Here is a 27,253-nt window from a genome sequence, read left to right on the forward strand (position 1 = left end):
GCTCTACTAGTTTTTAGGATGTTCAAGGATACCTTTTTGAACCAAATTCCTTAGAATCAGATTCCTAATCCTGCACCCAAGAAGCAGAGCTAGACCTGTTGGATGCACCGGAGTGCCAGTACATGAAAAAAAAAAAAATCTGGTGACTGACCCCATTGTTGTCTCCCCTGTATGTAGATAAAGGGTCTAAAGTGGTATTGAACCCCAACAGTCTCCCTAATGGCAGAAAGCAGAATCCTCACTAGATTTAGAAAAAAAAAATGTATAAACATTGACTACATTCACTAGCGAAGCAGCTAATTGCTAGATTCATATCCAGTATATTGATGTAAAATTCTGTACCATTTGAAGGATTTAGCTGCGCAAGTTAAATTTGAGACCCTGAAGGTGCAAATGTTTGGGCTGACCAGTATGCTGAAGTCCAGATACAACTCAGACACAGCCTCCAGAGCAACAGATCTGAGGTCCATAATCTGTGGTCACACCTTCTTGAGAATCCCTCTGCTGCCAGAAAATGTTAAAGGGCAGCTTCTCAGCCCTCCTCCCAGCAAGCTGTTCCTTTGTGTTCCTCTGATGTCGGAAATCTTTAAAGTACTTGAAGAGAAAAGTAAGAAAATGGAGAAGTTAAAACCGCTATTCCATCCTCCCGCTATTCCATCCTCCTTTACTGAGATTTTATTAATGCAGGACTGGAGGCCGGAAAGCGAAGGGCAGAAGGGTATTTGAAAAGCAGAAAATAGCAGGGAAGACAGATAAGACCAGCTGACCAGGGCCTCCAACCAACTGTACCTCAACTGGAAACCAAATCCTCTTCCCCTTCTTTTATCACTGCTTCATCCCCCCACCTATCTCAGAGGTCACCCAAGTCTCTTCAAGGCCAACTGGTCAAAAATTACTTTGGACAGATAGGTCCTTAAGATCATTTCTTTGATGTACAGGGTAGAGTTCTGAGCCCTTCGTCCTTTAATAAGGATGCCCCTGTCCTAGGGGGATGAACCTTGTTAACTTGTTCTGTTTTTTTTTTTACCAACTGAGCAACAGAGAACCTTTCAGAGAGGCTCCTTGGGGAGAAAGAGGCTCAGAGCTCTGTTTTGGACTCTTCCTACTACCAAAAGTGGTAATGAAGCTGTTAATGAACTGCTTCCTGTGGTCTGTGAAGCTCTTAATGAACTGCTTCCTGTGGTCTGTGAAGCTCTTAATGAACTGCTTCCTGTGGTCTGTGAAGCTCTTAATGAACTGCTTCCTGTGGTCTGTGAAGCTCTTAATGAACTGCTTCCTGTGGTCTGTGAAGCTCTTAATGAACTGCTTCCTGTGGTCTAGCGTTTGATTCCCTCAACCTCTGTATGATTAACTGTGTGACCCTGAGCACTTAACTAGACACCGCTCCCAGGCTGACTCTGAAAAAGAACCACATGGATCAGTGTTGTACCAAGGATAACAAATAAAAAATGTTTGATTGAATAAATAAATAAGTAAAAACTCAAGCTATTTCTGAAAGTACATAGCTTCAGAATGCTTGCTGTGTAGTCCTCCTGTCCTGCACTGATAACCAAAGAAGTCATGGTCTCAGTATTTTAAAGGCACCTCTGTATACATTGCATTTGACAAGGAACACAAGATTCCATAATTTTGTGGCAGGGGACCACCATTTTCAATTTGCATCCTTGCTCTTTGGGATATTCACTGCTCTCATGGTCTCGGCTTAGTGAACAGCACTCTTGGTAATGTTTCTGAGACTCAGACATGTCCACATTTAGCCATATCTACACATTTGCCTACTGCAGGCACAAACAGAGGAACTGCTGAGAAAGCTAAAATTCATTATACATTACTTGCAGAATGTAGGGCTTTTCTTCAGTATCCCCAGTTCCAGTCTGATGCTGCCACATCCTAAGTGTTCTTGGGGGGGCTAGACACAGTGGGAGTGTAAGAGCTTCCTCCTCAGCAAGAAGACATTTTTCCTGGAGGACTTCTTCCTTAGCCCTGAAGACTCTCTTAATGTTGAGAGAGTTCATCAAAGTTGTTAGATTCACAGTCTCCGTTATTAGGTTTTGGTGTATGTCATCATTTTCAGATGAACACAAGTTTCTGGGCGGGTTGTGTTGTTGTACAAGGTTGGCTAAAGATGGATAGTCATTTGGTTTGTTTACTAGATTGTGGATAATAGGGAGTTTGGATGATATGTGTTACAGAGGTAGTTCAAGCCACGTGAGGTCTCTGAAGGCCAAATAGTGATGTGATCTATGGGGGAGGTTGGCCACAAATGTTTTCAGCCTTGTTGTAGCTCTGCTCGGATTTGTTTAATTGTTAGTTGGATGTTTGTCAGTACTGGTACTTGAGCACAGGGGAGTAGGCAGTAGGAGGGTAGTGGTGGTGTGACATCTTGCCATGTTAGATAGACGGGTTTATCCCAAAGAGAATACTTGTTTTTTTGTGTGTGTTTTTTCACTATATGTTGAATGTTGAAGACAGATTTTAGGTCTTCTGCATCAATTCCTAGTAGATTGTTTTTTGTGACAAGTTCTAATTTGGTATTGTTGGAAGAGGCAGTGCTTTATTGCAAGGTATTTGAGAGACAAGAGAACTAGTTTTGTTTTGCTAGTGTTCAGGAGTAGCTGGGAGGCAGTCACAGTTTTGTAGAATTAAAGGATTCCTGGATCAGTTTTCATAGGGAATCAAGGTTGTTTGGTGAGCAGATTATGGTGGAATCCTCTGTACTGTATGAAAGCAGTTTTCTCACTGGTCAGATCAGGTTCATTAACAAAGATGCTGACCTGGATAGGTCCCAGTATGCATCCTTGTGGGTCCCCAGCTGCAACAAGGAAAACAGATGAGATGTCATCAAGCCATTTTACTGCTTGAAGTCTGTTAGACAGGTAACTTGAAAACCAGGATAGAGAGGAATTGTCAAGGCCTAGATTGGAGAGTTTAGAGCGAGAATTGGTGTCAAAAGCTTTGGATAGGTCAAGAAAGAGAGCATATACAAGTCTACTATCATTTCTCTTTGTGTTGGCAGTATTATTGAAGTTGAAAAGGGCAATATAAATATTGCGGTGAGGGTGAAGACCATGCTGTGAACGAGAGAGGAGTGCAGTTTGCATGATATAGTGGAACACTTGGGTCTGAATGTACTTTTAAAGTATTTTTGATAGGAGGTTCAGGGTGCCATAATGGCTAAGGTGTTTATCCCACAGGCAAAAGGTACACAGGGATTGATTTTAACCTAGAGCTACAAGAGTTCAGAGTTCAAAACTGCTATTTGACTGCATTGATTTGTGGCTTTTCTACATTTAAGGTTTGGCTATTTCTATTGCTTGTTGATTTTGGTATTATTATATTTCAGTTTATTCTATTTTAAACGTTGTTTTACTGCAAAATTCTTTTTTTTTTCTTGAAGTCTTAAAAGTTGTTGGCTCAAGTCCATTAGGAAACATTCCTTTTGCTTTCATTGATTGATTAGGAATTAGATCTAGCTAGTTAGTGGAAGGAGCTGATAAGCAGCTTGCTTATTTAAGGTATTCACATATATTCCCCTTCAGCTGCAAGAGCTCTGAGTTTGCAGCTGCTTTTTGACTGCGGTGATTTGTCGATTTTCTACATTTAAACCTGACTCTTGTACTTTTAAACTTTGGCCTTTTTAGCTGCCCACCCCTACTGGAAATTAGAGTTAACAAGCCACTCCAAGGGCTATTTGTACTGGGCACTGATAACTCAAACTGATAAGGCACTCCCATTAAGACACTTAAAGCTCGAGTTAGCCTCTGTTTCATGCAATTCCATTTCAGATAGTGCACAATGAAATATTCAAAGTATTAATCTGAATTGTGTATTGTTCTTGTCTGCATTTTTCTTGTAATCAGAAATCAACTGTTTGCATTTTTAACTTGGTCTGGGACTTTAGTCTTGTAATGCCCCTGAAAGTAGTGGGAGAATTGTGAGTTGCTACAGGATCTAAGCCTTCTTTATGTTTCTACTGCATTTGTTTTCTGTTTGTAATTTACTTAGTGTAGGAACCTTAGTCTTGTAGTATCACTCGCAATAGTGAGAGAATTGATTGTGAATTGCTGCAGGATCTGAGCCCCATTTATTACATTTCGACTGCATTTTTCTGCACACATTTTACTTGGTTTGGGTACCTTAGTCTAGTCTTGTAGTATCACTCACACTAGTGAGAGAGAGATGAATTGCTGCAGGATCTCATTCATTACATTTCTTCTGCATTTTTTTCTGCTTGCATTTTACTTGGTTTGGGAACCTTAGTCTAGTCTTGTAGTATCACTCACACTAGCAAGAGCTTTGTGATTTGCTGTAAGATCTAAGCCTAATTTTTTTACATTTCTACTGCATTTTTCTGTTTCCATTTTACTTAGTCTGGAAACCCTAGTCCTGTAGTGCTGCTCACAGTAGTAACAGAATTATGAATTGCTACAGGATCTGGTATATACTTGTTCTGCATTTTTACAGTATACTGATTGGATTCCTCTCTAGCTCATCTCCTGTTACCTTTGCTGAGCTATGCAGCAGTGGGTTTTCAGTGCCCTGTATAGAAACAGGCACATAGAGTTGTAATTGTCCATATAAAACTTACTGATATTTTCTGAAGTCTCTAGCGGAGTGTAGAGCAGCTAGTTTGCCCGCTGAGAAGTATTACCCCAAGACTGTTGTTTTAGATCAACCCTAGGCCTCTCCTACCAACGAAACAACTTTAGACCTCAGTTGCACCATCCCTCATAGATTACAAAGGAGAGGATCCAAACCCATGAATGTGTGCTTTCCTACTGTGTCTGTAACCAGCCTGGTGGAAATGGGTGTCCTGAGACATTGTAGAAATTGTCTCATGTTTGCTGACTGTTTGCTGGGTGACTTCAACTACCCAAACATAGACTGGGTGAACTAATGAAGCCCCAACACCCTCGCCCAACGGTTCCTGGAATTTATAAACTCAAATGCTATGGAACAACTGGTCACCACTCCCACAAGAGGGGAAAACATATTGGACCTGATCAGCACCAACATGGTGGCCTAATGGTTAAAGTGTTTGCCTTACAAATACAAGGTGCAGGGTTTGAATCTCACAAGAGATAATTGGCTAGGCTTAAAATGGCTTGCAAAGGCAGTTAGCTTAGTACTAATCTATGAACTTATGGGCAGTTAGCCTAGAACTAACCTATGAACCTATAAGTACTAAAGAGGTAAGGATGTGTTGTTGGCTGAACATATATGTCTTTTTTAACTGTGGAGGCTGCCCACTAAAGTGTGCTAGCCTGTGTAACTAATTTATCACTGTTTCTGCATTTTCTGTGTGTTTCTACCAAAAAAACAAAAAAAATAATCCTTGTTTTCCCGCCTTCCTCGACTAGTTTAGACCAGTTTACAGGCATTGCTGTATTCTGGGCTGTGGTGTAGTTCCTGTGTTGTCCATTACCTTACTTGGATAGAAGGAAGTTTCTTTGCTCACCAGTGGGAGTGGGGAGCCTTGAGCAGCCTACCTGTCCTTGGGGGAAGTGACCTCAGCACAAGAAGCTGTAGTAATTGGTTGTTTGGGACCATTTCCAGCTCTTTTGTAGTTCACTGTTTAAAATCCGCGTTTGCACGACTTTGCGCGGTCGTACGCATAGGTTAAACTTTTTCTGGCTCCGCCAAGTCTGTTCTTCAAATTTTCCCTTAAGGAAGCTCTACTCTTAGTATAACCAGACTACTCACTGTATTATAAGCCTAGCACTTGTTCTCAATACTTCTCTACTAAGTAAGCACTCTCATACTAAGTAAAGCACTACATCTTCTTACCACCCCTGTGAATACCCACTTCCCTTAAAGGTATACCACTCCCTTGTACTGTTCTAGCATGTCGAGTGGTAGATTACTGGCATCGTCTCCAGTTCAGCTGGTCAATCTGGGCATCTTGAGACAATGCTACAATTGTCTCATGTACACAGACAAACCCTCTCCTCCTCCCAACAAACACAAATACATGTGAGAGATGCAACTATATAGCCAAACTGGAGGCTGAACTCTCTCAACTCAGGGCTGGCATGACCAGACAGGAGGAGATGGCAACCACACACACAACAATCCCAGTTCCACATATACCTACCACAACTGCAAACCAAACACATAAAAACACAAAGACATACTTGGAGGCTCTAATAAAAAACTTACCAAAACAACAGAGGCTCCCAAAGCAGACATCCAAAAATCCACCACCTCAAAACAAAACACATGCAACACATACTTCAATAAATCAGTGAGTCGACCAATCGCAGCCCTTAAGGCCAAACACCTTGCCTGATGCACTAGTAATAGGTGACTCCATAGTCAGACACACTGATGTCCCACTGACCAGGCTGAACAAGGAGAAGGTGACTGTGAGCTGTCTATCGGGAGCTAGGATCCGCCACATAACACACGCACTTAGGTCACTTCATAGCAAGTACAAATATGACTCCGTCATTGTCCATGCTGGTGTGAATGACCTGAGACGTACCTCCCTAGACTACATGAAAAGAGACATAGAGGAGCTCTCCGATTATGTAGCCCAGGCTGGTATGACCCTGACCCTGAGCAGCATCTTGCCCTCACCAAGAATGATACCACAATACAAAGACAAGATGATCAGCTTTAACAATTGGCTCAAGTACTGGTGTCATTCTAAGGGGATCCAATGTCTGTCTGCCTGGGATGATATGTTGGACAAGCCACGCTGCTTCGCAAGGAATGGCTTACACCTGTCACCACTGGGCTTCCGGATATTGGCTAAGGCTCTTGCCACCCCCATAGTGCCTTTTTTAGGCAAGGCTCAAAAGACAAACCCACCTCCTTAGAAAACAAAATGGAAAAACTAAGGGTAATGCTGCTCAACGCCAGAAGTCTAAATCTCAAGATGCAGGCACTTGATGCAGTCCTCAGCATGGAGAACATCGACGTCTATGCAGTAACTGAAACCTGGTTCAAGGCTCCTGAGAGCACCCCAGCGCTACCAGGCTATACCTCAGATCATGCTTTTCGCCCCAAAACCCGGCGAACCACAAGGAGGGGAGTGTCCATATTCATAAAGGACACCCACACCTCCAGGTTAGTAGCAACACATGAAGCATCAGAGACCATACAGGTGCAACTAACCATAGGCAAAACTGCTATACAACTGGTAGCATGTTACAGACCACCCTCCCAATCTCAAGAACCCCACTCAGCCTTCCTGAAGACATTGGAGGATATGAATGTATCACAAAATACCATCATACTGGGAGACTTCAACTACTCAAACATAGATTGGGTACATTATTCTAGCCCTAATACCCTAGCCCAAAGGTTCCTGGAATTCATAAATTCAAATGCACTGGAACAACTGGTCACCTCTCCCACTAGGGGAGATAATATACTAGACCTGATCATCACAAACATGGGGACAAAATGCTCCACACCGAAGTATACCCCTCACTAGTGAGATCTGACCACAAACTAATCACCCTGGATATACATATCCCACCTCCACCCCCAGCACAAAAGACCACAGTGAAAAACTTCTCAAAAGCAGACTTCACTCTTCTTAAGACTGAGATGGTATCCTTTAAACCCACTGTGCCAGTGGATACCACATCCCACAATGCCGAATCCTTCACAAATGCTTTCTATGGACATCTCCAAGAATGCATGGATCATGCAATCCCAAAGAAATCCAAGTCCCTCTCCACAAAATGTAAGCGTCCTGTCTGGTGGACCTCAGCCATAAACAAATTGTATAACAAAAGAAGGAAGCTACTGCACGTCAGAGCGAAATCCCATGAAGGGAAGACATCTCTGATCAACATTAGCAGAAAACTACGTTCTCTCATAAAAACATCCAAGGCAAACTTTGAGAGAAATATCGCTAAGGACACTAAAGATAACCACAAAGCCTTCTTCAGCTATGTTAGAAACCTGGGCGGAAACCCTCAGATATGTTCAGAGTTTGTTCACAACAACAAAAAATACACTGAATCCACAGGTATTGCTAACATTCTGGCTGACAGGTTCAGTGCAAATTTCTCGCCTCCTTCACCCCCAAAAGAAGAAATACTTATCCCAGCTGAATGTAATCTCCCTGTCATCTCAGATGTCCAAGTGAGAACCGCCCTAAACAAAGCAAAAAACACAGCATCAATGGGACCTGACGGTATCCCGGGGTGCGTGTTACGTGAACTCCAAGAGGAGCTAAACCCACACATAAAAATGCTATTTAACCTTAGCCTTACTTCGGGATATGTACCTGAACACTGGCGTACAGCAACAGTGGTCCCACTCCACAAGGGGGTGCCTCTACAGACCCTGAAACTACCGCCCATAAGCTTGACTAGCCTGGTCTGCAAAGCTATGGAAAGAATCATTATGGAACTCATAAACGGAGACATAGGGGACCTACAGACACTTGACCCCACCCAGTTCGGCTTTGTAAAGGGCAGATCCTGCCTTTTAAACCTGGTTGACTTTTTCGAAACAGTCACTAGAGCCATTGATGAGGGCAAAGCAGTCCATACAGCATACCTGGACTTGGCTAAGGCCTTCGACACAGTACCCCACTCAGGCATCATAGATAAGCTAAACAGCTTAAAAGTAAACCCTTATGTCACTAGATGGGGTGCAAACTGGCTAAAGGACAGAACCCATAAAGTTAAAATCGCTGGAGAAATGTCAGACTCAAAGCCAGTCACAAGTGGTGTCCCACAGGGATCTGTCCTGGGACCCCTCTTGTTCGGCATTTATTTCTCAGATGTTAAAGCAAACATGGGAGGGCTGTGGCTGACAAAGTTCGCAGATGACTGCAAACTAGGCGCCATAGTCGATACACCAGCAGATACACACATCCTACAAAAAGGCCTCACTGAAACGGACAACTGGTGCCGTAGTCATGGCCTTAAACTAAATGCCAAAAAATGTATAGTCATCCCTTTTGGAAAAAACAAAGTACCCACAAATTATCACATAGACAGCAACACACTGAGTACGGAAAAAGTAATCAGAGACCTAGGGACCCAAGTAGACAGCGACCTCTCATTTGACACCCACGTTGCCAAAGTGATCAGAAAAACATTCTACCTTGCTCACCTCATCATGAAGGGTTTCACATCCAGATCCAAGGATGTCATTGTACCCCTATATTCCTCCCTCATCAGACCCATGATTGAGTACAATGCCCCATTTGGTATGTACCTCACCCGGCACTTGCAACAGCTGGAGAGACCACAAAAGTACCTCACCAAAAGGATCAAGGGTCTCCAACATATGTCTTATTCTGCCAGACTAAAGAAACTTCAGCTCTATTCAGTAGCATACCACCTGCTCAGAGGTGATCTCTGCCTGACGTACAAGGCCATGTCCAATCAGGATCTGATGGACATGCTCCACCTCAAAAAATCCAAATCCATCAGGACCACGAGAGCTAAAGACTTAAACCTCAGCACAAGTATGAATAGGACATGCTGGAGGGATAGATTCATAACCCAGAGGCTTCCCATGCTTTGGAACAGGATCCCAGTTCGTATTAGGCAGAGCCCCTCACTGACTCTCTTCAAGAGAAATCTTGATGAGTGGATGGGAGATCGTAAGTTTACCCCAGGGGTCACATCTGTGTCACTGCTAGACAGGGGCACAGTAAACTAATTCTATTATATAAGGGGACCTTTACTGTGTCACTACTAGACAGAGGCACAGTATTCTAGATTTATTCTGTACATTCTTGTACCACTTCATGGGGTGGCAAAAGCCACATCACTATGGCGAGGCTTACAAATGCCCTAGGGCAGATAGCCTAGTACTATACTATGAAACTATACCAAAGGTATACCCCTCATTGGTAAGATCTGACCATAAATTAATCTCACTGGACATCCATATCCCGTTCCCACCCCCAGCTAAGAAACCACGGTGAAGAACTTCTCAAAAGCAAACTTCACACTTCTCAAAACTGAGGTGGAATCCTTCAAAGCCCCCGGGCCAGTGGAAAATACGGCCCAAACTGCAGAATCCTTTACAAACGCATTCTATGGACACCTACAGGAATGCATGGATCGTGCTATCCCAAATAAAACCAAGACTCACTCCTCCAAAGGCAGGAGACCTGTCTGGTGGACCCCAGCCATAAATAAGCTATACAACAGAAGGAGGAAGCAACTACATGATAGAGCAAAATCCCAAAAAGGTAAGGCATCTCTAATCAGTACTAGCAAGAAACTACGATCCCTCATAAAATCATCTAAGGACAGCTTCGAAAGAAAAATTGCACAAGACGCTAAAGATAATCACAAGGCCTTCTTTAGTTATGTCAGGAACCTGGGTGGCAACTCCCAGATATGCTCTGAGTTGGTGCAAAATGACAAAAAATACCTGAACCCACAGACATTGCCAACATCCTGGCAGGTTCAGTGCAACCCCCCCCCCCCCAAAAGAGCAAATGTCTGTCCCAACAGAGTGTAGCCTCCCTGACATCACAGATGCACAGACGAGAGCTGCCCTCTCCAAAGCAAAAAACACAGCATCAGTGGGACCAGATGGTGTCCCGGGCTGTGTCTTACACGAGCTCCAAGAAGAACTGAACCCTCACATAAAGTCACTGTTCAATCTCAGCCTTACTACAGGATATGTACCCAAGGAATGGCGTACAGCAACAGTGGTCCCACTCCACAAAGGTGGTGCCACAACAGACCCCGGAAATTATCGCCCTATAAGCCTGACTAGCCTGGTCTGCAAAGCTATGGAGCATATCATCATGGAACTCATAAACAAAGACATTGGGAACCTCCAAACACTGGATCCTACCCAATTCGGCTTTAAGAGCAGATCTTGCCTCTTGTACCTGGTCGACTTCTTTGAAACAGTCACCAAGGCCATAGATGAAGGAAAGGTAGTCCACACAGCCTACCTGGACCTCGCAAAAGCCTTCGACACAATACCCCACTCGGGCATCATAAATAAGCTCACCAGCTTAAATATCAACCCCTATGTCACAAGATGGGTGGCAAACTGGCTCAGGGATAGAACCCACATGGTCAGAATAGCAGGTGCCATGTCAGCCTCTAAACCAGTTACAAGTGGTGTCCCACAAGGCTCAGTCCTGGGACCTCTCTTGTTCGGTATATATATTTTTCTGTGGTACAGGCTAACACAGGAGGACTATGGCTGACCAAGTTCGCAGATGACTGCAAACTGGGTGCCATAATCGACGGACCGACTGACACAAGCATTCTCCAAAAGGGTCTCACAGAGACAGATAATTGGTGCCAGAGCCATGGCCTAAAGCTAAATGCCAAAAAGTGCATAGTCATCCCCTTTGGGAAAAACAAAGTGCCCTCAAATTACCACATAGGTGGTAATCCATTAAGTACGGAAGAAGTAATTAGGGTTTGGAGACCCAAGTAGATAGCAATCTCTCCTTTGACAATCACATTGCCAAAGTGGTTAGAAAGACCTTCTATATAGCCCACCTTATCACGAAAGGGTTCACATCTAGATCAAGAGGTCATTGTGCCCCTCTACTCATCACTCATCGGGCCCATAATTGAGTACAATGCCTCATTTTTGATGTACCTTACCCGACACCTGCAGCAACTGGAAAGACCCCAAAAGTACCTTACCAAGAGGATCAAGGGACTCAAACAGATGCTCTACGCAGTTAGGCTAAAGAAACTCCAGCTCTACTCAATTGCTTACCGCCTACTCAGAGGCGATCTGTGCCTGATGTATAAAGCCATGTCCAAACCAGAATTAATGGACATGCTCCACCTCAGGAAATCCAAATCCCTTAGAGCTACACGTTCCAGGGACTTAAACCTCAGCACAGAAATAAATAGGACATGCTGGAGGGACAGATTCATATCCCAGAGGCTCCCCTCACTCTGGAACAAAATCCCAATCCATGTTAGGCAGAGCCCCTCAATGACCATCTTCAAGAGAAATCTTGACGAGTGGATGGGAGATTGTAGATTTACCCCTGGGATCTCTTCTGTGTCCCTACTAGATAGAGGCATAGTAAACTAACCTTAAAAGGGCTATCTTCTGTGACCTACTATACAGAGGCACAGTCATCTAATCTAAAAGGGTGACGAAAGCCAAACACACTCTGGCTAGGCTTATAAATGCCCTAGGGCAGATAGCCTAGTATTAACCTATGAACCTTATTCTTAACCAGACTGACAAAGCTGTTGCTTACAAACACTGTTGTCTCCAAACAGTTTGGCAGTAATACACACACTCCATCTACTACGGATCACACACATCCATTCACATATGCTGAGACTCTTAAATGCATTTTATACAAACCTCAAAGGCCTGCCATTCGCTGTCCTCAGCAACCCCCCCAAACACTCTACAAAGAAAACACTCCCTAGGACACACGCAGCCACATCTCACAATGTCTCAGCCTTTAACCTTAAGGCAGACTGTCACACAAACTTAATATATTGGTCATTGGAGACTCTGTTGCAAAATACATTAATGCCCCCCCTCACCGGGCTGAGCAGGGCGACAGTCATGGTCATTTGCCAATCAGGGGCAAGGATCTGCCAGATCACACATGCTCTCATGCCATTGAACCACACAAGTAACAGTATGATTCTGTCATAGTCAAAGTGGGTGTTAATGACCTGAGATGCACTTCCCTGAACTATATGAAGAGAAACTTGATCGATCTTTCAGATTGTGTGTCTCAGGCAGGTATGAGCCTAGCATTGAGCAGCATTCTACCTTCTCCCAAGATGATACCATAATATAAACAGAAGGTGATTGATTTTAACAGTTGACTTACAAGGGGGTCCAGTATTAGCCACCTTGGCAGGATGTGCTTGACAGAGCACACTGCTTTGCCAGGAATGGTTTGCACCTTTCCCAACTAAGTTTTTGGATATTGATCAAAACATTATCCACCCTTATAGGGCTTTTTTTAGGCAATGCCAATCTGATAAACCTTCAAACCTTCCAACATAGGAAATTCTACGCAAGGTAAACTAAAGGTGCTACAGCTCAGTGCCAGGAGTCTCAACAAGAAGCTCCACCCCCTGGAAGTGCTCCTCACCCTGTAGATGTTGACATCTGTGCAGTTACTGAGACATGGTTTAAAGATGTGAAAGGCACCCCAGCAGTGTATGAGGCTGTAATACCATCCAAACATTTAGACCAGCTCCTGCACAAGAAGGGAACAACAGCTGGAGGTGTATCAGTCTACATAAAAAGTAAGCACACCAAGATTGGTAAAACAGTATGACATACTTAAGCTACTCCATGTCCCGCTAACTCTAGGTAAAGTCCAATACCATATACTTGCTAGCTGTAGAATCCCCGTTTGTGAGCCAGGATAATCATACCCACATGTACTTGAATGTACTAGTCACTCACAATTCAGCCGAACACCACATTCATGGATGATTTCAACTATCCCACAATAAGCTGGGATGCATACATAAGCACTAACCTGCAAACTCTAAGATTCCTGGATTTTGCAGTGTAAACACTCTGGAGCTAGTCTGCACACCTGCTGGGGTACAAATGTTCTGGATCTATTACAAATATGAGGGAGCATTGCACCACCCTTGTGTAATGTCCTCACTGGTCAGATCAGATCAACCCTTGAGATAAATGTAAAACTCGGACCCCCAGCAAATCCTAGTAGCATTGCCACCTATCCTTTTTTTTCGGACTATCTGGCAATCAAACTGATTGTCCTGTAGTCCGGAAAGCACTGTGCAAACTCTGGTATTCTGTTTAAAAAAAAAAAACAGACTATTGGAGTCTGTTAAATTGGTGGATTTATTATGCTTTTTTACAGAAAAGCAAAGTAAATCAGAAGAATGAAGATGTCAAAAAAGAGGGTGTTCCTCCTCAGCTGATGGTGGTGATGTCACAAAATGGGCGGAACATGGGTGGGAGAGGGGAGGAAATGGATGGGCCTATGGGAAGTGCAAGGTGTGTGCCCTTGATCCAGTTATTATAAGCAACGACTGGTGGCAACCCTAAACCCCAAAACCTTTAAGAACTTTTCCAAAGCTAACTACCTCTTAAGTGAAAGCATAGCTAAGTTCCAAGCCTGCCCCAAACTCTGAGAACATGGTGGTCTTTGTGTTTACAAGCATTTAAATAACTGCATAGAAATAGCAGTACCAAACCAAAATAGGACAGACTCCAAAAACAAGCCCCCTTCGTGGACCCCCAGTGTAAATAGTTTGCACAACAAAAGAAAGAAAATCCTGTCCAAAAATAGGAAGGGCTGTGTGCAAAACAGAAAAAAACTCCCTCATCAGTGTCAGCAAGCAACGCAGGGGACTAAAAGTCCGCCAAAGTCAAATTTGAGGCAAAAATAGCCTCCCAGGCTAAGGAGAACCATAAGGCATTTTTCACTTATGTAAGCAGCTTTAAAGGGGACACTCAACAGTGTGCTGAACTAAATGTAAATCTAAGTTCTTAAACAGAACCAGGGGTTATAGCAAATTTGCTAGCCGATAAATTTAGCTCCAGTTTCACCCCAGGAAATGCCGTCTACCATTTTCCTCAACTGTCAGCAAAGAACAGGTCCTCACTGCATTCTGCAGAGTTAAAAACACTGCATCAGTGGGTCCTGATAAAATCCAGGATGCCTCCTAAATAGCTTGAAACATGATCTGTCAGGCCCACTAGAATCTCTGTTCATCCACAGCCCACATACAAGCTTCCTATCTAACTGATACACAAAGGCAGACCATCAACAAACCCAGGAACTACAGATTGTAAGTATGACTAGTCATGTACGCAAGGTCATGGAAAGAATCATTGTGGACCTCATGAACAAATACATAGGAATTCTTCAAACTGTGGACCAATCCTAGTTCGGTTTCATCATGGGCAGGTCATGCCCACTAAACTTGGTGAACTTTTTTTTGGGAAGGTCAGAAGGGCCATGGACTAGGATACAACAGTACGTACTGCCCACTTTGACCTGGCAAAGGCATTTGACACAATACTTTGGTATTCTAGAGAACCTCAGATTTAGGCATAAATCCCTATGTCACCCTATGGATAGCCAAATGATTCAGATAGGACATATGAAGTTAGGTGGGGGAATCCACCTCTATCAACAGGCCTTTTACTAGTGGTGTCCCACAGGGCTCGGTACTGGGCACTCTCTTGTTTGGAATATACTTCTCTGAAGTCAAGGCAAATATAGAGAGCTTTTGGCTAACCAGATTTGCTGATGACTGCAATTTGGGCACAGTCATTGAATCCCCCAGAGATGTTGATATCCTCCAGGAGGGTCTAACACAGACAAATAATAGTACCAGAACCATGGCCTTGAAACTCAATGCAAAAAAATACATAATCATACCCTTTAGGAAGACTATCACCCTACAAATTACAGCATTGATAACACTCCCCTAAGGGTAGACCCAGTGGTAAGGGACCTGGGAACTCAGCTTGACAGTAACCTGGACTTGGATCACAATGTGTTCATGGTAGCAAGAAACCCTTCTACATAGAGCAACTAGTAAGGGCTTTGCATCCAGATGTAAGGAGCTCATAGTCCCTCTATACTCAGCCCTCATTAGACCAGTCATCAAGTACATTGCACCTTTCGGCATGTACCTGACCAGGCATTTGCAACAGCTGGAGCAACCACAGTGACTCCTCACTAAAAGAATATGGGATGCAAGTAATATGTCCTATGAGGACCGCCTCAAAGCCGTGTCCCTGTACTCAGTCTCTTAAAGGCTGCTGAGGGACAATCTATGCCTAATGTTCAGGGCATTCTCTGATCCAGCCCTGATGGATCTGCTATACATTAGCAGAACAAACAGCACTAGAATTACCTGATCTAAGAATCTAAACCTTGTCTGTGCCGTAAACAAGACATGTTAGAGGGACAGGTATGTGTCTCAGGCATTGCTCCTTCTCTGGAACAGACTCACCATTCCTGTGAAACTGAGCTCTTCTCTAAGCCTGTTCAAATGTAATTTAAGCCAGGGGATGGGAAATCACAAATTCATCCCTGGCTTGTCACCTTTGCCCATTATGGCAGGGGCAGTTTGTAGATGCTCTAAGGTAATGGCATATACCAAAGCTATTCTAGCCTATGGGCATTGGTAATTGGGAAAATTGGGGCATAAATGGCTAGGCTTAAAAAGGCTCTAGGGCCATTAGCCTAGTAACCTCCTATAATCCTAAGGGGGAGAGAATAGTCAAGTGCTTTCATATTAAATCTGTAATTGCATGTAGCAACCATGCAATATTTTAATGCTGTATAGTGCAGATATTTATAAAATTACCGCTGTTATACCCCAATCCTAGAGCAGAACAGCTAAAACCAAGGGGGCTACTATACAAAAATTAAAATTGCAGTAAAAGCTGCGTAACTAAAAAAAAAAAAATTCTTGCTGGGATCTTTAAAGTACCAAGGCGACATTTTCTCTGTCCCTTTGACTACTAAGTAAAAGAACTCTGTGAAAAAGAGAGGGAAGCTACACAAAGTAGCTGCAAGTATTGAAGATGCCTGGGTTGTTTTAAAAAGCAGTGAGCTCTTACATCCCCAGTACCTCTTATTTGTTATTACTTACATTCTGCATATATGACTTCTGCACTCGTCTGTCATTAAAGTTTTAAGATGTAGTTGGGTATTGCATTCCAAGGTGTACATAGTGCCTAGTCCCATGTAATCAGTCATACCATAAGGCCAGCTAGCCTGACCCTCCAGAGCAACTGTGTGGACAACCAAGCATAAGCTGGCAATACTCAGGGCTGAGGCCGCCCATGAAAACAGAAGAGATTGTTGGCCCAGGTTAAGGAGGGATTGCCAGATTGTCCCATATTAGAGGTCATGACCCTGGCAGCAGTCATTAAGCAGGTGTACTTGTGAAGGAAGCTTTAGTAGTGGCAGCTGTGGGATCACATCCATTGCAAGTAGGGCCTAAGTCAACACAAGGCTTTGGCCCATGGCTGACTGACCCATATGCCAACTTCAGAGGGTACTGTACCAGGCATGCAACATCCTTTATGCTGCTGCCCCTACAAGAAGCCATGTGCTTACTTACACCAGCACTAATACGTTTTAGGGATCCCTTCCCCGCTCAGATCCTTTGAAGAGTCAGAGGAACTAGAGGCCATTGTCCCAGAAATAGACAAGGACAATGAATCTTTGCCACCTTAAAGATCCCCACAGATTATCTTGTCTTTTGAAACACTTTGGACTCAACTGTAGCTTGCATTTCTTTTCCCTACCCCATATATTCTTAAATGTGAGGAAGAATGAAGTGGAGCACATGATCAGTGATGAGACTGTTGCTTTTTGGAGATAATTAAATGCTCCTCCTGTTGCCTCCTTCACAAGAAGGCAAACATGTTGTACAAGCACTCCTTGAACTGAGTGAGTGCATTACCAGCATGCACAAGGGAACTCCTGTGTGATTTTGTTTGTACTTTGGTCCCAGTGATGATGTATTTTGCTGTAATCCTACCAGACAAAGAATCTAACGTTCCAGACATGTACAGGCATTGAGTCCCTTACCAAACTGGTATTTAAAACTTTGCAACTTATTTCACCTAAATTCCAGTCTTCCATGCTGGATCTTGCTTTGGATATGTTTGCCAGCCTCTTTAAGCCTGGCTCAAAGAGGACCTAGTCAGGACTCCCTCTCTGACACACTCTCACTCTCTCTCTCTCTCACTCACTCACTCACTGACTCTCACTCTCACTCTCACTCACTCACTCACACTCTCACTCACTCACTCTCTCACTCTCACTCACACTCTCACTCTCACACTCTCACTCACTCACTCACTCACTCACTCACTCACTCACTCACTCACTCTCACTCACTCACTCACTCACTCACTCACTCACTCTCACTCACTCACTCACTCACTCTCACTCACTCTCACTCACTCTCACTCACTCTCTCACTCTTACTCTCACTCTCACTCACTCACTCTCACTCACTCACTCTCACTCTCACTCACTCACTCTCACTCACTCACTCTCACTCACTCACTCACTCACTCACTCACTCTCACTCACTCACTCTCACACTCACTCACTCACTCACTCACTGACTCACTCTCTCACACTCTCATTCTCACTCTCACTGTCGCTCCCTCCCTCTCTCTCTCTCTCTCTGGTTTCCATAGAGTGCTAATTTTAATTGTGATGACATTTTAGTCAGGGGGGCAGGTTCAGATATGTGCCTGCACAGGATTAAGTGGCTGACACTGTCTTCCATTAAGTTGGAATTTTAAAATAAAATTCTCCATACCCATTTCGTAAGATACAAGAAGCGCTTTGATCATGCCAACTGGAGGACAGATTATTGAGGTGGAAGCCTGGTTGTTAACACTTTGCAGAATTGATATGATCCATTGTACCACCCTTCTAAGTCAGCCCTAAGAGAAAGAAGCCTCCTTGCTGCCCTAAGAAGACACTCAAGTCACCTGGTCTTGTTGCTCGGCACTGGTTAAGTGGTCCAAGAGCATGACACCACAGACCTACTCAGCCACAGCAGTCCTGATTATGGTCTGGTGCTGTCCTGGTGTGTACCAGTTTTTCAGTTGCACTATGGACTGAAGAGTCCTGCTAAAGGATTATTAGGTTAAGGATGTGGGCATTGTTAGACATATTTTAAGAGTTTTTAACTTGTTCACAGAAAGAGCTCTGCTAGGACACTAAGCTGTCTTAGGAGAGCCATTAGGGTAGATACAGCCTGTACTGTTGGAAGGAGCTGTATAGATGCACCCAACTCCTGTTCTAAATAGGTGGTAAACTTCCATTCCTTCTTTGTGCTGAAGGAATCGTTTTCATCCCACCTTGAGCCTTCAGTGACTTCAGTCAGCACATCAGGTATATCTGGTTCCTGATAGAGACTGTCGGACTACTGTTGTTGCTGCTGCTATAGCAGTGTGCCTGATCAGTGTTGCTGGACATGATAGATGCCTTCTTGGCACATCAGCACCTAGGTAGGCATTGAAGAATTCAACCAGTTTGCCCTGGATGGGCATGTCTTAGGTTCATAGGTAGGCACTAAGCCATTGGCTCGAGGGCCCACGCAAGCCTAGCCAACAAGGTTCCCTGGCTTACACCACCCAAGAAAGTTATTTTCCTGTGCCACTGTCAAGCAGACACACAGAAGTGATCCCTGGGGTGCATTTCCTATTTCCCATCCACTCATCAAGATTTTTCTTGAAGAGTGCTAATGAAGATGTCTTTCATTAGAAGGCATTGTTATTTGGGCACTAGCCCTGCTCGGCAGCCACAGCATTTACCTTGATATTGTCTGTAGTGACCAGAGATTTGCCGAAGAAGACTTTTCATGGATTCCTTTGCCTGGATCTCTGGCAGGTGGTAGTTCCTTTGAAGAATTCCCTGATGTCATCCCTGTGGTAAGTGCTGCTATTGTTGCAGTTTGAGCCATCCATAAATTGAGACAAATTCAATCTGATCCCATCTCAAAGGATTGCCTTCAGAGGTGCAGAGTTAGACACAGTCAGTTGTCCTTTCCTGTCCATGGGGTGGGTCTTTGTACAACCTGAGTGAGGATACACTACCATTGTCCAAGCCCAGACTCTTAAATTTGATGACTGTTGTGATTTTTGTTATGTCTTTTTTTTTTTTTTTTTTAATTTTGCCATTTTTAAATATTTGTTTTTTATACCCCAAAAGATGTGGGTATTGCATTTGGCTGTGAGACTCCATTCACTGCAGAATCACTGTGTACTTGCAGATCTTTGCCTAGTGATAGCTAGACCCATTACCAGGTCCAGAGTAGTAGGACCCCCACCATCAATTACTGTAGCTAAATGAATTGCATGTCCTAAAACTGGATTTTGGTGAAGTGACAAGTTTATCTCTCTCCTTAGATAGCTAAAGGGCATTATTTCCATATAGCAAAGTCTATATCAGCCTTTTGGAGCTGCAAGCAATCTTCTGACTATGCAAGCTTTTAAAACAAACCTGCTTTTGGGACCAGTCATCATTATGTCAGTTTGTCTGTCTTGTACCTAAACAGGCAAGGAAATTTGACCATAGCTACTTTGCAGGGCAGTGCTGCACAGATGACATAAATGATGTAGCATCACTTCTCAGCAGTTCACATACCAGGGAGGAGAATGCTGTGGTAGATTCCCTGATCTTATCCTGCACTCCACTTCAAGAGCTACTGATTTAAAAGTTGTGTGTAGCACTCCAGAGATCATATTTGCCACTTGGGAGGAAGCCGTATTCCTTTTCTGGGTGATACAGTAAGGCATCAGAAGGTGGTTTTGGTGGTGGTGGATGCATCCCCCATCCCATGGTGTGGAAGATTCCATTAGATGTGCAAGCCACCCCCAGTGATGCAACATCTTATCAGAAAGTTCAGTTAAGAAGGGCCAGAACTAATTCTTGACATCCACATGAGGCCAAAAATGATGTAGTTTCATGTTGCCAGGTCCCTCTAGTTCTGAAAAAGTCATTCCTGACCAAGTATATCCGCCACAGTTGGGTTGACAGTGGGCTTCACCTCAGGGCTTGTTTTCTGTTTTAGAACCTCGGAGAGTATCAGATGATCTGTCTCTAATATCAGAACCAATTAAAAGTACCAGGAAGCCTTCCACTCAGCAAGCGTGGGGGATGAGGATGAGGCACTATATTGTCCCTGACAGCCGGTCAGTTTCCAGATTGTTCTTTCCTACCTCAGGGCTTCTGTGTGATCTGGGCCCAAGTTATTTCATAGTTAGAATGTGTCAATTATTTCTGTCAGTGATGATCGTATGACGGGTGGGATTGTAGTCCGCATCAACTAGTCAAGTGGTCTGAAAGAAAGAAATTCCTTGCACATCCCCCATTCTAGCCCTCTTTTTTCCGATGAGCATGACCTCTGTTTACAGGATCTGCAGGCTATAGTCTCATATTTTAGGGAACTATATTTGACTTTTCACAGGGATAAGATTAGTTCAGATATACTCCCAAAAGTGGTTTCTGAATTTTCCATGAACAACTCTGTTTGCCTTGTTCTCTTTTTCAGGGCTCTTAGTCATTGACACCTGTATGTACACAGTCAGTTCAAGTTTGGTCTGAAACAGGTGCATGAATTTTCAAAGTCTGAATAACTGTCTATCTCCTGTGCTCTAGGGAGGGAGGGGCATGCAGTTGCCAGACAAACTGTTTCCAAGTGGTTTTGTGAACATCAGTTTTTGCTATCATGACTGGCTGCCCTTAAAAATGATGCATTTAAATGCCACTCTACTAGAACCATGACTGATCCCAGTGCATGTTGACAGAACATTGGCGTCTGTAATCTTAACAATGCCTACTTGGTATTGAAGCTTTTGTAAAGGTCTTTTGATATACTGAGTTCATAATGTACCTGCAGTCTAGCTAAAAAAGGTAATACTGTTTTATAAAATATTTTGAGATGCATTTTTCAATGGATAATAGTTCTAATCAAGCATCATGTTTGGTAGTTAGACTCAATGTAAGGTGTACAACCATGTTCTTGCTGCCTGGTCTTTGTTGTAGAATTTTAACAAAATAGGTGCGTAAGTTATTAACCTTGCTGGACTACCAAAGGTTAGCATTCCAGTTGGTGTATTTCATAGTAAATTATAAAACCTAAAACTGTTATGTCACTGAGTGCAGGAGACTTCAGGGAGTTAGTTACTCTTGTTTTAATGTCCTTAGAAAAGTTCCCAGTGCTTGGAGGTCGCTGCAGATCAGCCTTCCGGAGAGCATCTTGTTATTCCGTAAATGTAGGTCATCTTCATTAATAACCAAAAAAAAGATTCCGCCAAGCAGCAGGAAAGGAGTCCGAAGGTAGACGGATCTTATGACGCCTCTCGTGCTGCCTGCTAGAACTTTTTTTTTGGTTTACTGCATTTCTTGTTCTATGCCACATTTATTGTTGTTATCTTCATTGATATATTAAGTTGCCAGAAGTGTGATTCTTAACTTCATTTCCTTATTGTAATCCAAGTCATAAATATGTTTAAACTTGTAATCCAAGTCATAAATATGTTTAAACTTGTAATCCAAGTCATAAATATGTTTAAACTTGTAATCCAAGTCATAAATATGTTTAAACTTGTAATCCAAGTCATAAATATGTTTAAACCTGTAATCTTGTAATCCAAGTCATAAATATGTTTAAACTTGTAATCTTGTAATCCAAGTCATAAATATGTTTAAACTTGTAATCCAAGTCATAAATATGTTTAAACTAGTCTGTCTTCAGGTATATCTGTTGTTCTGTACTATGCTGCATCTGTAACACAACAAACATTTGTATATGTTTTGAATAAAGACTATCGTTTTATAATTGTCTTTCAATAGGATGTAACTGAAGTTGAATTGGCTGAAGAACTGGCCAAGCAGGAAGATCATATTCTTAAGTAAGTATGGAAAACTGGACATTTTGAATAAGGCTAACCATTTATTGAGAAAACATTTGCTCCAAATAAAGGATCCTGCAGTAAATTAAATCGATGTTGAGATTTCATTTTCTGCTGTCTTCTGGTTAGCTGTTTGCTGCTGTCAGCATGCACCATGACATTGTGAAACATGCTAGGAGAATCAGATTAGACTGTGCACTACCAGTTCTATCTCACTTCTTTTCTACAGCTTACACAGTCAAATCATGATCCTTATGATTCTTATTGATCCATTCTTCCATTTGATTGTAAAGCATTTAAGTTGTATTGCTGCTACTGCTAACTCATAAGGCAGTATCCACACTGACATGTTTTTGTGTTCCCTGAGAAAAGAGTAATTCAGCATTATGTGCAATGCCAGCAAATTTAGCCACTCCATACATAGAGGGTCAGAGGAAAAGTTAGAGGCATACTTGACCTCTCTCAGCACATGGATTGCCATGAAAGTCCATTGTTTAATCCTAGGATAGAGCCAGACCATCAAGAGAAGGTGAATTGAAAGGGGGAGTTGTAATGACCAAGTTCCTCAACCTGCTTTCAGACAACCAGGGTGTGGTATGATTTTTAAGCTAAAAGGTTAGTATGTTTTCACACTTCCATGCAGGTTTGACAGTGGGCCATAGCACAAGGTGTTAATCACCCAATGGCTGAGGGAGTAAATGCGCTAGCAGTCTCCCTGAACTGAACCTCCGTCCTTCTGCTGCCACTGAAACACTAACTCCCAAGGTAGAAAGTCCATCATACTAATATATAGGTCAGAGATTAAAAATACTAATCTACAGAAATCCCACAGCCTGATGCTGTGGTTGGTAAAGCAGTGAAAATGACAATCATGTGTTTGTGGGGAAAATGAAAAGCTGTACAGAGGGAACTGCAAATATACAACACATAAGTTCATAGATTCATAGGAGATTGTTAGGCTAATGGCTCAAGAGCCCTTCGTCAGTTTTTCCCAGATTTTTACCCAATATTCTATCCCTAGGGGAAAGAAGACAACGGTCAGCAAGCAGGGTTTTGACAATTTTTACAGATTGCCTCTCTCCATAAGGGACATAGTTGCCACCCCAGGAGTGAATTTACGATTTCCCATCCTTTGGTCCAGATTGCACTTGAAGATGGTCAGGGAAGTGCTGTGCTTCATGTGAATAGGAAGCCTATTCCAGAGGAAGGGCAGTATGTGGGACACATAACTATCTCTCCAGCGTAATCTGTTCATGACAGAGAAACAGCTTTAGATCTTTGGAGCAGGCAACCGTAGTGTAGTTAGTATTGCGAATAGACAATCTGAAGTAGGAACTTCATTTGTCAGCAACCTTTGGGATACGGATCCGATCTCGGATCCGAGCTGGCAACTTCTATCATAGCATAGATCCGAGCTCCTAGCTCCTCCCCTTACCCATAATCCCCTGCCTACCCTAACTGACCCCAGATCTAGTTTGCCGCTCTTCAAGCAACAGCTAGGTTCCAGAGCTCTTAGCGTTTTTGTGAGAAAAAAAGGTTTTTCTTCTTCTTTCTGAGTGAGTGAGTGATTGTGTGTGCGTGGTAGGTTTACCCTTAACACTAATCTTATTATTATTTTAGCTTTTCAGCTTAAATTTCATTTAATTTAAAATATTTCTCCCTCCCCCGCTGGTCGTAGCGTGTGTGTGTGACTTGAGTGTTAGGGGCCTAGTGAGTGTGCTTTACTGTAGCGATGTCGGAGGCCCCTAAAGCCATTTTTTCAAAATGCACTGAGTGTGGTCACAAGCTTTCACCGGCTGATGGCCACACTCGGTGCGTTAGGTGCCTTGGGGTTGAACACCTCTCTTCGGTGTTCAACCCCAGGGCACTCAAGGATCGTAGGTCAAAGCTAGTCCTGGTGGGCCTTCTACCCCCAGACTCTGCTTCAGCCTCCGGTACTTCGGTGCCCGCTACCCCCCCCCGGTAGCGGTCACTCCTGCCTCCCTTCCTCTGACCGGGACTCAACCTCCCGCTTCGGCTCCGGAGGATAGGGAGGCCAGGAAAGAGAAGCGGCAGGAGAAGCACCTTAAGCGGCGGGCCGATGACTCCTCATCGGCCCCGCCCGCCAAGAGGGCTTCTCCGTCCAAGTCTTCTCGATCTCCTCCTCCTCGGATCCGATCCCCTTGTTTCTCCCCGGGACCTGAGGAGGAGGTGATCTGGTCCCCGTCGAGGTCATCGAGGCGACACTCCAGGTCTGCCTCGGTGGCCTCTTCGAGGTCCACTTTTAGCATGTCTGATGCGGACATGGACCGGATGATGAGATTCATCCAGGCCCAGATGCAGATGGGAGTGCTCTTGCCTCCCCCCCCCCTCCGGGGGGGAGCCCGACCCCTTTTTTCGCTCCTATAGCTCCTTCTCCGACCCGCATTCCGAGCCACGTTGGATCCAGGGGTAGGTCGAAGCCGGCCGTGCTGGGCACGTCTGCTCCGACGGCTCCCTTGAGTTTGTCGGATCTGACCACTCGGAGCCGTGGGCCGAGCTTCTGATCCGAGGGATTCGGTGTGCTTTCGGCTCCGTCCCGGTCGGAGCACACTGGTCCTTCGGATCCGACGTTCTCAGCGCCGGGTCCGATCCCCGCTTCAGATCCGAGTGGGAGTCAGATCTCGGATCTGTCAGAGAGCGGCTCCCCCTCTGCTTTCGCTGCGGTGGAGAGGACACTGTCGAGTGCTTCCAGGCCTCTGGTCCTGGCTTCGGCTCCCTCCCGCACTCCTTCTCATCTGGTCCTGGCTCCCCTCATCTGGCCCTCAGGGCAGCCTGCCTCAGCGCCTCTAGGAGTTCCAGTGGAACAGGATACAGCCCGTGAGGACTCCTCGGACAGCCCCCCCGAGGAGATTCCTCACAAGGCAAAGTGCAAAAGGAGGCACATAGACTCCCCTGAGAGTCTCACCGAAGATACGGACTTGGATGAAGGGGAAGGCTCCCCTAGATCACCCCCCGAGGATGTCTCCTTTGGAGACATCATGGAAATGCTCAAAATCAGGGGTGGGTGGTCTGCCCCCAAGGCTTCCTCTGATGAGTCCGTATTCCTTGAGGCATTTGAGGCAGGACCATCTACCTCTCGGGTGTCCCCTCCACCCGACCCCCTGGTGGATCTTATATCCTCTAGGGCTTGGAAGGAACCGGACACCGTAGAGCCGATCCCCAAGCGTCCGGACAAAATTTTGAGCCCCCCTGCAGAGAGATCACACTGGAGCAGAGGTCCCCCTGTGGATGCCATGTTGGTGGCTGCAGGCACCAAGAAAGAGTTGGCTCAGTAGAGCCCCATGGTTCATCCTCCGAGCAAGGAGTCTCGCGCGATGGATCGTCTTGGGAAGCGGGCCTTCATTTCAGCGACCTTCTCTATGAGGGCCTTGAACTACATGGCACACGGTATTCGGATGCAGCGGGATCTAATTATGGAATACGCTGCTTCCCCCCCAGGGTCAATGTCGGAGGGAGACAAGGATCTGTACTCCTCCCGAATGGCCACCCTCCACTCTATCTCTAACACCTCTATGCGGCTGTTATCTCATGCTATGGAGGGAGCCGCTAAAGCAGGCGGAGTCGGGCTTATCATGAGGAGACAGGCCTGGCTCCGTCACTGTGACTTCTCGGAACCCTTTAAGGCGTCATTCGCGAATGCCCCTTTTGATGGTTGTGCACTGTTCGGCAAAACCGTTCACGACACTCTTGTCCAGAGCGAGAAAGACGGGAAGACCTTGTCTGCCATCGGAGTCTGCTTCTCTGCGCCCCAGAGGTCCTTTTCCAAGAACCAAAAGGGTCAGAAGAAGATGTGGTTCCGAAAATCGCATCAGTCTCAGTCTGCTCAGGACAACCAGTCCTCTCGTGGCAGAGGAGGACAGGGAGGACGCCGCCCCAGAGGCAGAGGGGGTCCCAGGAATTTTGGGTCCAGAGAACCGTTCTCTGAGAGGCCCACGCAGAACCCCTGAGGGGTTATCCGACTGCTCCACTCTGGAGGCAGTTGGGGGGCGTTTTTCGAGGCACCTAGCAAAATGGGAGTCCATAACAACGGATCGCTGGGTGCTTCGTATTATATCCAGAGGTTACCAAATTCCCTTTATAGTAAACCCCAGAATCAGAAGCCTTCCCGACGTTCCACCCAGTCAGAGGGAGGCTGCTGCAGAAATTCAGCAGCTTCTGCAAAAAAGAGCCATCCAGCCCGTCCCCCCAGATCAAGTCGGATCAGGGTTTTACTCCAGGTTCTTTCTGGTGCCAAAAAAGACAGGGGACTTGAGGTCCATCCTCGACCTCTCTCTCCTAAACCTGGCGGTACCCAAAGAAAAGTTCCAAATGGTCACGTTGCAATCCGTCCTCCCCTTATTGCGGGAGGACGACTGGATGTGTTCCATAGACCTCAAGGATGCGTACTATCACATTCTAGTGGACAGGTGTTCCAGGAGGTTTCTCCGCTTCCGGCTGGGAGCCAGTCACTTTCAATTCATTGTCCTCCCCTTCGGTCTCACCTCAGCCCCCAGGGTGTTCACCAAGGTCCTAGCGATAATAGCGGCCCAGCTGAGACTCCAGGGAATTCAGGTCTTTCCATACCTGGACGACTGGCTCCTTACAGCCCCAACAAGGCATCTACTTTGTTCATGCAGGGATTATTTCCTCAGTCTGGCTCCACTATTAGGATTAACCATCAACATGACCAAATCCTCTCTCATCCCTACACAGGTGTTGGATTTTATAGGGGCGAGACTGGATTCCAGACAGATGCTTGCGTTCTTGACTCCAGATCTGCTTCAGAACCTGATGTTGCACGTGCAGGCCATCCTTCAACTGCAAACTCCTTTAACTGCAAACTCCTTTGGCGGAATTGATCCTGAGGGCCCTAGGATCTATGGCGGCTGCAATCCCTCTGCTGCCATTG

General features: G+C 44.7%; 1 protein-coding gene across 1 annotated transcript in view; it reads left to right on the forward strand.

The window, feature by feature from the left end:
- TBL3 (transducin beta like 3) overlaps positions 1-27,253 on the forward strand; it is an 825,158-nt gene that overhangs the window by 649,395 nt on the left and 148,510 nt on the right. Inside the window, exon 18 of the mRNA XM_044089118.1 lies at positions 22,286-22,344. Coding sequence (XP_043945053.1) covers positions 22,286-22,344 — 59 coding nt within the window. The remainder of the gene's footprint in view (positions 1-22,285; positions 22,345-27,253) is intronic.

This window comes from Protopterus annectens, chromosome 12.part0 (assembly GCF_019279795.1).
Source record: "Protopterus annectens isolate FY-2018-M chromosome 12.part0, PAN1.0, whole genome shotgun sequence".
NCBI lineage: Eukaryota > Metazoa > Chordata > Ceratodontiformes > Protopteridae > Protopterus > Protopterus annectens.